Source organism: Strigops habroptila, chromosome 5, assembly GCF_004027225.2.
Source record: "Strigops habroptila isolate Jane chromosome 5, bStrHab1.2.pri, whole genome shotgun sequence".
Taxonomy (NCBI): domain Eukaryota; kingdom Metazoa; phylum Chordata; class Aves; order Psittaciformes; family Psittacidae; genus Strigops; species Strigops habroptila.
This window is the reverse complement of record NC_044281.2, coordinates 41,846,840-41,861,880: the sequence shown is the minus strand read 5'-3', so window position 1 is coordinate 41,861,880 and position 15,041 is coordinate 41,846,840. Positions and strand designations below refer to the sequence as shown.

Here is a 15,041-nt window from a genome sequence, read left to right as displayed (position 1 = left end):
TTTCGGGAAACCGAATCCACACATATTTTGCACCTTTCATTCAAAGAATTTCCACACTTTGCCATTAATATGTCCAAATCACAACAACACTGTGATAAACTCCCATTTTTTGCCCCCTTTTGCTGAACACTGTTACAGAAATTTATTACCCCTATTCATTCTCAGATTCCTTTGGGCAGTGAAAAGAAATACGATCATTTAATTTTAAAATCACTCACATTAAAAATAATATAAAAATCATACCTTTAATTGAATTTTTTCAGATGCCATTTTTTCTACTGCAGCAAGTTCATATAGATGTTTGTAGTCAACAGGTTTATACTTAGAGCTGAAAGGGCCATCTCTTATAGGAATCACCAGATTTTCTAGTTATCACATAAAACACATACAGTCATTTCAAATTCTGGAGAAATATTTTAAGCATGAGTCATAAAATGAAAGCATTATAGATAGAACTGAGAAATATAACTGAGAAAGATAATATATTATTATACAATAATATAAATAAATAGTATAAATATTCATTACTACTATAAATATTATTTATTACTTTATTATATTATTAATATTCTGCTATTAATTATAAATAATAATGTAAATATTATATTTATATTATGTAGATATAATATAAATATTATATAATCATAGTATTTAAAATAACTTTTAAATACTAAAAGTTGCCATAACAAAGAGATTGTTAGTTGATAAATAAGAATTTGAAACAAACATAAGCTAGTAGAAGCTATATAAAAAAATTAACCATTGGTCTGTTCACAAAAAGCTTAAAAACCTTTTTTAACATGTGAACCTCAAGAATAATTCACTTTAAACTAGGCTTACTGAAATTTCAGTAATTTCTAATACAGAAATACGTAAATTTCAATACATGCATACTTCTTTCACAAATTGGAAAACTACCTCAACATTTATTGTAATCTATAGATTGAGCAATAGGAATAATTTTTTTTCCTAAAATTATATAAACCACCAATGTTAGGTAAACAGAGTGAGTTGCAGTTACATTTTCCATTGAATACCCAACCACAAGAAACAGCATCATTTTTCTATTAAATGTCTGTAGGCCCCTGTGAAAACAACATACTTCCTCAAAAAGAAAGGCACTAAATTGCAAGAAAAACATCACCCGTGGCTTCTGCTGCAAACACAATGGATAATAACGTCCACTTTCTCCAGTCCTATCATCAGTATTTGAAAGACCGTGACAGACTGTTGTCCAAAAAAACCTTACATGAAGTAGTTTCGCTGAAGAGGCATTTGATGTCAGTAAAGATTTAACCAAGCTGGTCTTTCACCACAATAAAGGTTACTTACAACGATCCCTTTAAGAAGTTTTGTTGAGGGATTGCCATATTCCCCAAACTTGAGTTACCTCAAGTTTACCACGGAGTCCTCATCTAAGCTTAAGCTCAGGTTCCTGAAATCCGCTGCTTTATTTCTCTCCCCCCTCACCAACTTCCTAAGAATGATAACTTCCACCATTTCATGGTCACTTTAATCGAAAACGTATTATGTATACCCTTAACACTGGGTGACCCAAGGGCTGAGAAGACCATCAGCCATATCAGAATGAACGCAGAAAACCAAGGCTGCAGATTCTGTCCGAATGAGATTTGGCAACAGAAAGAGAAGCACACTCAAGGTAACCTCAGGTACATAGCTGCCTAATATTAATCAGGTTTTCCTGGCTTACTGGCCTGCATCAGACTCTCATCAAAACAGAACTGCGTCCTTCTTCCCCTTTAGTCATTATGTACAGTTTCCACAGGCAATCCCTTTGCAGCTTCCACTCTCTGAACTTGAAAGGACACATCGCCTACATAAAGAAAGGCTTTCTCCTTTCCTCCTGCTTGCCAATCCTGCTTTCTTTGCCACTAATCTTCTAACATGCGAATTATTCCACCCAATCAGTATTATGCTAACCATATATAGCTTTGATCTTGTATTATGACTACCTTTTTATTCTCTATATACTTTATACAAAAAAGTTCAACAGTTTGATCCACTAATTTTTTCATTTTATCCCCTCTCTGAGCTTAGTATGAAATAGTCTCCTTTCTCTCAGTTTTTAGGCCTCTAGGTAGCTTTGCTTATCTGTGGGCTTTTATTGCCATCAATCCAAATCTAAAGTTCTCATCCCTAAGTCAGCCAAGATTTTACGTGCAGATTTCTTTTTTTCCTTCTTTCTGAGATTGCTTACAACATTGTCCAGCAATCCAGATCACAGAACACCTTTCCATGTTCAAAGAAGTAAAAGTTCTGTTGCCAAACCCTCTGAAAAGCCACTCCTCAGTTCTTCCTCCTAAGCCTATTACTCATTCGTTACTGCTCCCAAAGGCTTACAATCACTTCTAGTCTGCTAGGAATCATTTCGGGCAGTAACATCAATGTCCACACGCATGAGCAGCAGGGCATGGCCGGAGTTTCAGAGCAATGCCTTTAAGATTTTTAATTCAGGCTCCCTGCAGGCAAATGCCTGGGAGCACCCTAGGAGGTAAGTTCACAGCAAATGCATCCTGTCATATTCATTAGGAAAGAATCACTGTTAGTAGTATTACTAAACGACATTAACTACAGCTAGAAATCATTAAGCACAACTTCTTGGTATGGTGCTTGTGAATCTCATGACCTTTGAAAAGCATGTGGTGTTCCAGCACCAGAGATCCTCAGTTAATTCCAGGATAGCATACTATGATGCAGGTAAGTGTCAGAACAAAGGTGGGACACTGTAGTCTTCCAGCAGCCTGTTGCAGCTGCTGCAGAGACCTCTCTAAGTCCCTGGTGTGAATGTTTTTGAAGTGTTCTACACACATCCTACACACATATCCATGCACGCAGCAACAAAGTCCTCATGCTACAGTCAGCTTTTCGCCTTGCCACTCTAACTCCCAATTCCTGATTGAAGGAGTTCCTGCATGATTTCACTAGCATGGATCTCCCATGCCACTTGTTCTGAATTGTGGTATAGGTATCCAGGGGTAGGAACCCTATGTGGGTATGGCACTCACAACCGCAATATCCTGACCAGTTTTCTTTGGTCTATGTCAGCATTGTTGTGTCCTTAGACTGCTCAATGTAATTACAGTTTGCTGTACCTGTTTGACACCTCTCACTCACCACTGGCTTTTCAAACCCTACTTTCTCTATGACAGCTTTATTCTTCACTACAGTTTAGTAAGGATAGGGGACGTGAACAAAATACAAATCCATGTAATCTTTTCTGCACCCTTTCTTTCTCACAATATGAGAGAAGACAGCTGACAACAAAAAGCATGGAAAAACAGGATAAAAACGTGTAGAAGAGTATACTGATGTACAGGCAGCAATAACTAATACAGTGCAGAAAACAAAGAGGAAGGGAGAATGAACCATCCCACTGAATGAATAGATGGCAAGAACAAGGACTGCTGTAAAATAACAGAGAGAAGCACTGCTTTTCTTTGGCTGGGTTGCCTTAATCTGTTCTAACCACATAAAAATGTTTCAGAGAGCAGGGAATAAGCAGAGACAATCCATTTACTTAGAAAAGTTAAACTTGGTGGTACCTAGATATAGAAAGTTGTTACTATATTAGGTTTTAAGCAAAAAATGCTTGCAGCAATGTTTGTAAACCTTAGAGTTGTCTCTGAAAGTCACAAGTTTAATTTAGCAATATAATCTGATATTTTCTACACTCTTAAAGTTTTATATAAAACGTATAAATATACATAGCTACATATAGAAGTAACATAAGAGAAAGTAGGTACCTGAGGTACTTTCTCACTCAGGTAATTCATCTTCACCAACTTAATAATGTCCTTCACATCCAAGAAAAGAATGAGGAGTGAAAGACAGATTTAATTTCCACACCTCTAACCCCAAATAATTTAATTTTATCTTTGCTTTCAATATGCTTTCTCTTTAGCCTGTGTATCTGAGCCTTATGAATCTCCACTACTAATCTTCATCTGTTTCTTCTTCTACTGAGGAATTTTCTGAAGTCAATAGGGTCTATCCATGTGAGATTAAATGCAAAATCAGAGTCTTAGCATACAGGATGCAAACTTTTTATTTAATTGCTAACATTTTATATATCTTTTATATGCATGTATACACCCGCACATATATACACATAAATACACACATGAATAAAAATATAAAATATTGAACTTTGAGATTTTAAAATGCCTTTTCACAATTTTCTATAACAAATATTTGCTAAAGCCTGAGATACAATTATAATGGTAAATGAAATTACTTGAACTTTTTTCCCAGTGCTGTAAACCTTTAACATACAGATCCTCAGTAACTTGACAGAAGATAGGAAGCTTATAGAGATAACAAATGGGCCTTGCTTTCCAACCTCTTTTTCATGTTCCTTTAGTAATGAAACTTACTATTAGGTCTTAGTAAAAAATTTCTTTCCATTCACTCTTAAGAGTAGAGTAGCTGGAAGCAGTATGTCTGACATAGAGTTTTGCAGAGGGGTCCCATATAAAACATTAAGGTAAATCCTGCAAAACTATCCCTTGATGCTGCTTCAAGTCTCCCCTATGGATTTTCATTTACCACACGCGTACAGAAAGTTTGACAACATGACACCAGATGACGTCTCATTGTGGAAAGATTTTTTTAAGTCAACCACCAGTGCAGTTCCCAGTATCAGTACAGATCAGGCATCAAATGGATCGAGAGAAGCCCTGTGGAGAAGGACTTGGGAATCCTGGTGGACAGAAAACTGAACATGAGCTGGCAACGTGTGCTTGCAGCCCAGAAATCTGGTTGTATTCTGGGCTGCATCCAAAGAAGCGTGGCCAGCAGGTTGAAGGAGGGGATTCTGTCCACCTACTGCGCTCTTATCAGACCCCCATGGAGCAGTACACCCAGGTCTGGGGTCTCCAGTACAAGACAGACATCAACATGTTAGAGCAGGTCCAGAGGGCTGAAGCACCTTTCCTACGGAGACAGGCTGAGAGAGCTGGGCTTGTTCAGCCTGCAGAAGAGAAGGCCCCAGGGAGACCTTACAACAGCTTCCAGTGCCTAAAGGGGCCAACAACAAAGCTGGAGAGAGACTTTTTACAAGGGCTTATAGGGATAGGACAAGGGGGAATGGCTTTAAACTGACAGGGGAGATTTAGACTGGATCTTAAGAAGTTGCTCTTCCCTGTGAGGGTAGTGAGGCACTGGCACAGGTTGCCCAGAGAAGCTGTGGCTGCCCCATCCCTGGCAGTGTTCAAGGGCAGGGCTTTGAGCAACCTGCTCTAGTGGAAGGTGTCCCTGCCCATGGCAGGGGGTGGAACTGGGTGATCTTTAAGGTACCTTCCAACCTAAACCATTCTAGGATTCTATGATCAGAATGCTATAGCAGCTTCCATGTGTCAAACAGCTATTAATTGCACAGGGTATACTTCATAAGTAGTTTTATTCTAGATTGTGAGAAAACAATTAAATTTTAACATGATAGCATACATACCTACATCACTCATCCTACGAGTTGTAAAGAATGTTCCATGGTCTGGTTCACTCATTTTTATTATTTCTTTTTCACACCTGTTGAGAAACAAACATGTTTTGAGAATACCAACAATGGGGATGCAATCTAAAAACACGTTCAAAAAATATGTATTGTTTTCTGAGGAGAGAGGGTATGTCTCACTAAACATGTAATTAGAAATTACACAAGTTTGTGTTTCTTAAGAAAGATTTCATATGCCTCATATAATTCAGCAGCCTAGTAAAAGGACAAAATATTATTTCCTTACTGAATCTGTAATGCTGTCACATAGATCATCTATTCTTTGCTTTGTGCTTTTCAAGATAACACAATCCTATTGACCCAAATGTAAGGAAAGTTTTTTAATTATGCTTTTTAGAAATTAAGCCTGAAAAGATCACTCTTTTCTTATGTTTAGAGGCTGTGGGTTATGTACAAATCCCTATACATCCCCTTTAAGAGTCTCTGTATTAACACTAGTCAACCCAAGTCAGCTGTTTCAGCAATAGTGGCTTAGTTCCTGATAAGCAACTACAACAGACAGCATGTGTCAAATATTCACATCATCTTCGGATAAACTTCACATTTTGAATGCAATAAGATATACAACATAGTAAAAACCTTGGATGTCTTAAAGACCTTACTCTCACCTTAATTAAGCCTGCATGGGCACCATCACAGGTCTTGCATACAAAGAAAAACAGTAGATCAAAACAAGCTTTCAGTTGAACTGAATCACTAACTGAATAATGCCAGAAGGGGAAGGTCATGTTCAACCAGCCTCCCCACAAACTCTCTCCCTCAAACCCAGTTCTGCTGTACCAATTGTCCCCCACACAAAATTCCATCCACTTTGTCACACCTTTGACACTTGTCTGGTCCCACAGCAAGGAGCAACATCGTAAATAGTAGAACAGCAAAATCTGTTCATTTGTGAATTGCACAGTCAGTTCTCTGCTGTTTTAGTGAGTTGAACTAATTTACACACACCAGTTCCAACGATAGCACAATGCAACACGGAGGAGGGAAGAAAGAACAGCAGAAGCAATGGAAAGGGAACTACTCTGACAGAAAGCTATTAATTTCAAATAAAATTGTGACACTGCAATCAAAATACTTAGCATTGTACCTCCCTGTGAACTGTTTCTTCATGACAACATTCTGCATTGCAGAATCATCAAAAACAGCTGAAGTGTAAAATTCTAACTTATATGGACAACGGTGTCATGAATGAGCTCCTACTGTTACTGCAAACAAATGGTAAGTGCAGTTGAAATTACAGCCACAGCAGTACACATACACACATACACACTGCAGTTCCCGTGGCTCAAAGTCATTTTGATAATAATTCTGTACGTGTTAACTATGCAAGATACAAGGCAAAGAAAATTCATCAACACCAGGCTTTGTGCAGTGAATATTCCATGACCAAACCAAGTAGGAAACAGTGAACACTCATTGATAAAGAGTGACATTTCTCAGTGATTCTTCATGCATATTCTTCAGTGTTATTTAACAATGCTACAAAACTGTCCCTTGCACTAAACCAAAAATATAAAAATCTAAATGTCATCTGTTTTCACCCAAGAATGACCATTCATTTAACAATAAAGGGACCTTTTCAAACGTGTTCTGAAAGTAATTGACAGTATCAGCTGGTCAGAAGTTACATTGAACGTCGTCATCTGGTGACAAAGACTGAAATTAAAGATACACAAGAGTGAGAAAACATGACAATACATGATGGAATTCGTTACCCTTTTGAAAGATTACTGTGTATTTTACAACCTAGTAGTCACCTGTAAATAAATTCACACTTCTATCCCAAAGTCTACACACTTGTCAAAAGTTAAGGGAAAAGAAAGGAAGAAAAAGGCTAACACATTCATACTGTTGATATAATTTTTCTCCATTTAAAGCAGTTATTTTAAACTTGTAACTATATAACACTGCCAAACTAATCCAGACAAATGAGGTAATTCTCCATATCAGAAGAAACTTTGGCCTATTTGTCATGGTAATGTTTTATCCATATATCAACTTACCTACATGTAATTTTCTAACTGCACATATACTTCAGTTGAAACAGATTTTTTCCAAAAATCAAATTAACTATATATGTAAAGCCTTTAAGGTATGGATTTACGTAACACAATGAGTATGGGATTTACCTCACTTATTTCTTCAAGATGCACAACAACAGTTTAAATGTTGCTTCTTTCCCCCCCTAAAGACAATATATATTTTTTTGCTGCTTCTTAGAAAGCCAACTATGCACAGGCTTAGTTTTCTCTGTTTCTTGGAGTAATCACTGAAAATAGAACTGGAACAAAAAATGCTCAATCACAAACACACAAATGTTTAAGCTGTAGGTGGATCAATTTTAAATGGCATTTAGAGAATTATTTATTTTTTTTTTTAAAGTCAGGCTGTTTACAAGTCTGTAAATTAGTAAATTAGGTTTAGTTTAGTATCCCTAGTCTTGTAATTCCCTTAGATTTCCAGTCTCCAAAATCTTCTTCCTGGGAGGAGGGGGAAATAGACACATCTTGAAATTCTGTAATTAAAAAAGGGGCCAGAGCGTGAACCTTAAACCAAACCAAACCAAAAAAACAAGCAAATAACAAAATCAAACAAACCTGAAACTCTGCAAACGGACATAATTTTCCATGGTATTCTATAATATTCAGCACTTTCTGGAAACTCCAGCACAATTACGTGACATAATCTTCCATTGAATTTGTAGTCATTAAGGTTTAACAGGAAAACTTAAAACACTAACAATAAAAGCTCAAAAAGTAGAAAAATAACCATAAGAAAACTCAAAATATTTGTTCAGTACTACTTTTCAATTATTTCTTCTTAAGGCTTTCAATGTGAATCACAATGAAACAAAACCAGGCTTTTTTTTTTCCCCCCTTTGCTGAATTTTACCCTTCCCTTGAAGAGTAAATCAACCACATACCTGAATTTAGAGAAAAGAGAATGCATCACGACATACTGGAATTCTTTATTTTAAAGGGGTTTTTGAATGACCAGTCTAAAACAGACTTTCATACATTTGTTTCTTAGAAAGAACATAACTCATCACAATTCCTAGCTGAATATTTAGCTATGGCTTGATATTTCTGTAACCGTACCTATATTCTTACTAACGTAAGAGCGAAGAACTGTACCAAGTCTCTTCTTCTACCACCAGATATAACAAATATTTACATAGGGCCAAGAAAATGAGAGGGAAGAACCACAAGAAGAATTCTGAGCAAGTATAACAGTTTGCCAGTGGAGCCACTCGAGCTCTGTAGGTCAGCAGCATGATTTTTAAACAACAGCAAGTTCTCTTAAGGGCTTTTGTGTACTGTGGTTAATATTTACACAGCAATGTTGATTTTCCTTAGCAGAGTTATCTGCAAGGCTACCACATCCTGAGATTCTGCAAACAGAAACACATATATGTGCATTACAGTTGAGGAGGATTGTCTATACATGCTTTGTGGAACCATTTGGCGACTTTTTAGATTTGTAGCAGCCCAGCACAGCAGCAGCTTCGACCAAGTTGCCAGAATTCCTCAAATTAAAAGCAGGAAGATATATCTACAAAGGAAAAAAGATGGGATAGTCCTAACTACAGCGTGAGGCATCAAAGTTCCTTGCAAAGTCAAAATGAGAGATCTGCAACAATGAAGACTGGCTTTGCTTTGCCTGCTAGCGCTTGCAATTCTCGGCACCCAATTTCCCCATGCTTAAGTTAGAGAGGGCATTTAGTGGTATATTTGAGTACAGTGGTACAAAATTAACAATTTCCCTCAAAAGATTCTCTGACTTTGCTCTTTCACAACATTAGTCCTTAGAAAGGGCATTTAAGCCTCCATCATCAGTTTTACAGTCCATATTCACCCATACTAGTACCACAGCAGAGACACTTCCTATCGATACATGCAAACTGTGGTCAGGCAGTATGCATAGAGCACAGGGTGTGCATCAGCAGCCTGAGGAAACCCTGCGGGGGTCTCAGCCTCCTCGGGCCGAGTGACAGAACTGTGATTCAGCAGTTTCAAAGAACACATACTACTATTTTTCATTCTAACAAACATAACCCATGGAAAATCTTACGTAGCAAATTTTTTTTCTGCTTCCTCTTGCATTTCCACTCTGATTCATGGAAAGTAATGCAAATATTTCAGAGGGTATTTTAGGTTTTAAAAAGAGCCACTGGATTTTGCATCTCAATATATCTGGCAGTGCTTTTAAGCACCTTCATCCTTTTGCTCTTGAAGAGACAATTGGAATTTTTGTATTTTATAACCTCAAAAGAGAAATTTCCACTATGTCAATGGTCTTCTTAAACTCTGAGATCTGTTAGTATTTCTCCTAGTTGTGGAGTCTGTATTAAAATGGGAAAGATAATCAATTTAGGGTGATGCTTAGTATATTTAGATCATGACACTTTTACGAAGATTGAATTATTTGTAGTTTTAAAGATAACAAATTGAATTGATAGAAGTGGGTTAATTCTGCAGGCGCTGGCTCAGCCTCTACCCTGCAAGCCCCCTGTCATCTTCCATTGAAATTTTGCACTGAATAAATACTACAACTTTACATTTCATGAGGAAAATTAGTAATTTTTAAAGGTTGGCAGCTGCTTGAACAGAGCTAATGAGTTACAGCTAATTACTTTTATATATATAGCGCTATGTGGTTTTGAAGCTAAAATACCTTAAAAGTTGCAATGTCAATTTCAGTAAGTTTACTGCTTTAATCTTTTCACTCTGACAGATTACAACTGAGTAACTTTAATTCACATACTTCTTTTCTAAAGGAAGATTATTCTGTAAGTAGTACTCCTTAGAACAAGGGCAACTTCACTTCTCTTGCTCTTTTACTTACAACATAGTTTCATTGGGAATAGGTTTGTTTCTGTGGGCTTTTTTAACAATTACTTTATTTACATAAAACGTAGCCTGAACCAAACACACTATCCAGGAACTTGGTCAATCCATATAATATTTGTGACCAGAAAGATTAAGAAAAGATTCAAGAAGATTGAAATATTCGTATTTAAACTTTTAAAATACTCTGTAGCATACAGCCACAAGGAAATTTGGGTACCACTCATAAAAGAGAAAGACCTTTCCTTCCTTAAAACACTGTATTCCAGTGGTTCAGGATAAAGAGGTATGAAGGAGGAAAACTCAGGTTTCCAATGCCTTTTCTGGAGGGTCTCCTAAGCATTGGAACCCAAGGATTCCCACATATTGGATGGTTGTCTTATTCATACACAGTAAGGGATAATCTACTCTGAAGGGTTTTGAGTAGTGCATACACCTCACATACAAACATCCTAAGCCAAAAAGAGATGTCATATCACAAAAAAAAAACAACCAAACAACCCACAAAAAACAACACAACAAACCAACCAACAAACAAACAACACCCCCCCCCCAAAAAAAAAAACAAAAAAACAACCCCAAACAATACCAAAACGAAAACAATCTATCTATCCATCTGGGTTCCTTTTCTTGGCTCTGCCCCAGCCTGTAAAGCAGAGAAAGTTGACAGCATTAGCCGGTACTGGCTTTGTCCACAGCGCCCCACAAGGCTTTGATCCAAAGCAGGTAGGGCATGCCACGTTTTGTTTGCTCATCCAAAGTGGTACTTATAAAGTTGTTACCGCTTTGCGTCATATGACATTGCATCCTTCCAGGAAATCCCCTAGATGATTGTCTGCCCTAATTGTCCTGACATATGTGAAGCTAGCCAGGCCAGGGTGTCTGCACTCCCACGTCACCAAGGTGCAAGCTCAAGTCCAAGCCAACAGGCAGCACAAGCTAAGGCTTTCCTTCTGTTCTCTCTGCAACCTGCAAGGTGCTCCAAAGCCTACGCAAGCAATGTAAGCGCCACGGGTGAACGCAAGCTTGTTTCTGAATACCTGAGGTGCAATGAAGTTTAAGTTCAGATTTGTCAAGACCAAGCAGGACAGGCTGAAACAGAGCAGTTCAAGTACTTGAGAGTACTGACTAGCCATGGAGCTATCTCCTGTCACCGTATCAATGCAAGGGCTGGTCAGGAGCTGTAACAAACAACAAAATAAGACTAACTTCTCACAAACGGTGAAGTGCTTCCCTCTCCACCCATACCACAATAAACAGGATGGCATTTTTACTAAAGATACTAGTACTGCCATGGAGTCAAAGCCTGGAGATCTAAGCAGCAGGGGAAGGGTAATAAAGCATCTTAGCTGAAGAACTAAGAACTAGACAACACAGCAGATTTGGAGGAAGGCTCTAAAAGAAGAAAAAAAGGCTGCATTAGGGAGCTCTGCCAATTAGCATTATGTGTTGTACGAGCACATAGGAGGATGCAAACTATCTTTTGTAAGTATCAGCAATCTATATCCAAGTTTGACAGAACGAGTAGTGTCTTGCACAGACAAACCCACACTTCTCATCCCTGGTCTGATTTCCTAGCTGGCTTCTGATTATTCTCTTGCCTTCCCCATCAGCTCACAGTACCTGTTCCAGCTCTGTTGTATGAGGTCAAAGCACAATAGCATGGGATTTAAAAATAAATTAAAAGAAAACCAGGTCAGGGTCAGGAACTTCAGCTGGAAATAAAGAGAAAGGGGATGCCACCTGACAGTTTCATTACTGCATCAAACCTTTAATAGGGTTAAGATTTTATTAGGTGAAATAAACCAAATCAGGCTGAAGAAACATTTCAAAATTACAAACAATGTGAAGGCTGGACAAAACACGTGTCTTTAGAAAAGTAGTGGCATGGAGACCTAAAAATGTAGCTTCTCATAAGTTTACATGAAATTCTAGTCCTCTGCTACAGAAAGTCTGCCTGCCTCCTGCCTGCTGCTCTTTTCTGGTTTCTGACCATGCTAACACTACTTCTATTGATAAACTTGGGAAGACAGTATTACACAGTGACTCTCCTCTAACATGGAACATGTTTTCATGTTTTTCTACATGAAAAGAAAAATAACACTGATGAAAAATTCGGAGTACTTGAAAGCTTTAAGACTGGATCCATTGCACCCACTTCTTTGTATAAAACTCTTTTACTAATGTTCCCCGCACAGCTGCCACGTTAGCGTCATTCTCCTGTGTTACACATTTTGGGAACCATCATCCTAATCTGGATCCATCTGGCCAGCTTTAAACGACAAGCTTCTTCCAACACAGGTCCTGAAAAGTAACTGGACACTAGTTAAGACTAGCAGCAGCACAGCAACACCTCCAGTTTATTTATTTCTGTATCTCTCTGGCAAATTGTTAATCTCTCTTCTTTCTACCGACATGTTTCTGATATTATGTCAGCATTTTAACAAAACTTTGCATATTCACCTTAGCTTCATCTCATTTGAAAAAAAAGCAGAAGAGTGCATCTGCAGGAACAGAACTGATGCAAAAAACAACTTACTAGCCGTTTCTGTAATTTTAGGGCTACTGTGACTAAATAAGTGCTTATTCCCTTCCAGCCTACCCATTTCTCTCTTCTGTAGTGATGTCATACATTTGTATTTGCCTTTTAATGGACATAATTTTCTGTTACCACAAATTCAACATTATGACTTCACTAAAACACTGAAATGAGTGTTAAGATGTTTTTTGAAAGGGCAAGATCTGTATAAACCTGTATTTTATCTTCAGTAACTAGAAAATGTAGCAATCAGAATGATTTATTTCTGCGTTAATGCTGATATATCTAAAAACCTCTTCAATGCTAGCAAAGTTCATTTAAGTCTGAATTAAGATACCCTGCTTCAAGGTTTTGTTCCAACTTCAATACAGCCTGTAGATTGGAAGTTTCAATTCATCTTAGAAATACAAAAGAGGGAACAGATACCAAACAGAAGCCTTTAATACATAGAAAGCTGTTCCCCAAGAATGCTAAATCAGCTATGCCTACAACCAGCCATAACTAAAGCTTTTAGTAACAGTAAAGAGCACAAGGTTTATCAATCCTCTCTTTCTGCTCCTGTTGATAACTTAGTATTTTACTACAATTCAGAACTCTTCTAGTTAATAACAAATATGACCCCTTAAAAGATTATCCCTCCAATTCAACTAAACACTTCAGTGCATTCTTAATGTAAACACTTGCCTGTGCCTGAGGTGTATGACTTAAGTATATTCTTAAATATGGGAGCACCAAATATGAAGGCAAGATCCTACTCCCTTTCATTTAAATAGAAGTTAAACTCTACAAGTGTTAGTCAGCATTTCTGGAGCAAGCAAAGCCTGCAGTCTGCCAACCACACACCGTTGCATGTAGCTACTGGTGATGATTCATGCCCAGTTAAGGTCCCAATTCCACAAATATGAGTACTTCCCAAGTAGTTTAACCATTAACTTTTAAGTAGCCTAGATTTCACTTCTCCAATTCAACAAGTCATTTGCCTGCATCAGTCTTTGCAGATTCAGGTCATAAGTGTCATTTTTTCCTCTCAGCTAAATTGCTGCTAATCAACAGCAGAGCAAAATTACTGGTCAGGGAGGCACAGCGTTTAATGATCTGGTCATGCTATTTAAAACAAAACTGTTTGTGCGTGTTTTAAATCAGCCAAATCATTAAATGTAAAATCTATAATATGAAGCCATATCAAATCTACACAAAATACAATTTAACAGCACAATCAATGACAGTTTATTAGCTACTTACAGTTTGTGCAAATGAAGGTTGCTTAATTTCACAGCAGCAGGTGTTGCAACCTGTCAGTGGTTCAAGTAAATTACTAGTGGGCATACACAATTAAAACCCAAAAATGAACCACTGGCTTCATTGAAAACTTTGAACACATCAATGGGAATTTTGATTACCAATTAGGACAGATGTTTCTTAAAACATCCAAACTTGGAAAAACAATCAAACAAACTTAAGTCACTTATTTTCAGTGCTCTCTTTTGAATATCTGGAGATTTCTTAAATATTTTGTGGAAGGTTTCTTCCTAGATTTTAAAGTTTAATGTTAATTGCTTAGCTACTGCATGCTTCCATTCAAAGAGGAAGAATATTAACATGCAGTTGGAACCCTCCAATCCTAATTATTGTTAGTGAAAAGAGGCAGAGAATCACTCCCATTGCACTGCATGGAGTAAAACCAACAAATAACCAGCTTTATCCTTTAATCAGATCCATTCTCTTCTTCTAATTGAACCAACTATCTGAAAATGGCACCCATCCAGAACGTTTTAATCCTGCAGCAGTCAATCCTTTCCCCAGGAAGAAAATACACAGTATAATACTTTTACCACTGAGTGTCAAAACAGTTCCTAGTGAAGTCCCATGGTTTGATTATCATTTAATTTGCATTCCCTAAAGAAAGAATTATGGATCTGTTTGAAATAAAGTCAAGTATCAGAAATTGTATGTTCCCAAAAGAGACATAGTCCTTTTTGTCTATGATAATCTCATTACTTCCTCATTAAGTAAAACTTAATCCAAAGTAGGAAGATCAATTTGAGTAGCACTTAAAACAATCAGCTTCATGGAATACTCTGTCACATTGCAAGGGGCTGGGAATAGCTCAGCAGCTTTCTGA

At 37.4% G+C, this 15,041-nt stretch overlaps 1 protein-coding gene across 4 annotated transcripts in view; it reads right to left on the bottom strand.

The window, feature by feature from the left end:
- Positions 1–15,041, bottom strand: part of CCDC148 (coiled-coil domain containing 148) — a 76,563-nt gene that overhangs the window by 53,772 nt on the left and 7,750 nt on the right. For all 4 annotated transcript variants that reach the window (XR_003991470.1, XM_030486513.1, XM_030486515.1 and 1 more), the window contains exons 2-3: positions 5,471–5,547; positions 244–365 (exon numbers count right to left, since the gene is read on the bottom strand). Coding sequence is in view for 3 of the 4 variants with exons in the window: in XM_030486513.1 (XP_030342373.1) it covers positions 244–365; positions 5,471–5,525 (177 nt within the window). In the remaining variant the exon portion in view is untranslated. The remainder of the gene's footprint in view (positions 1–243; positions 366–5,470; positions 5,548–15,041) is intronic.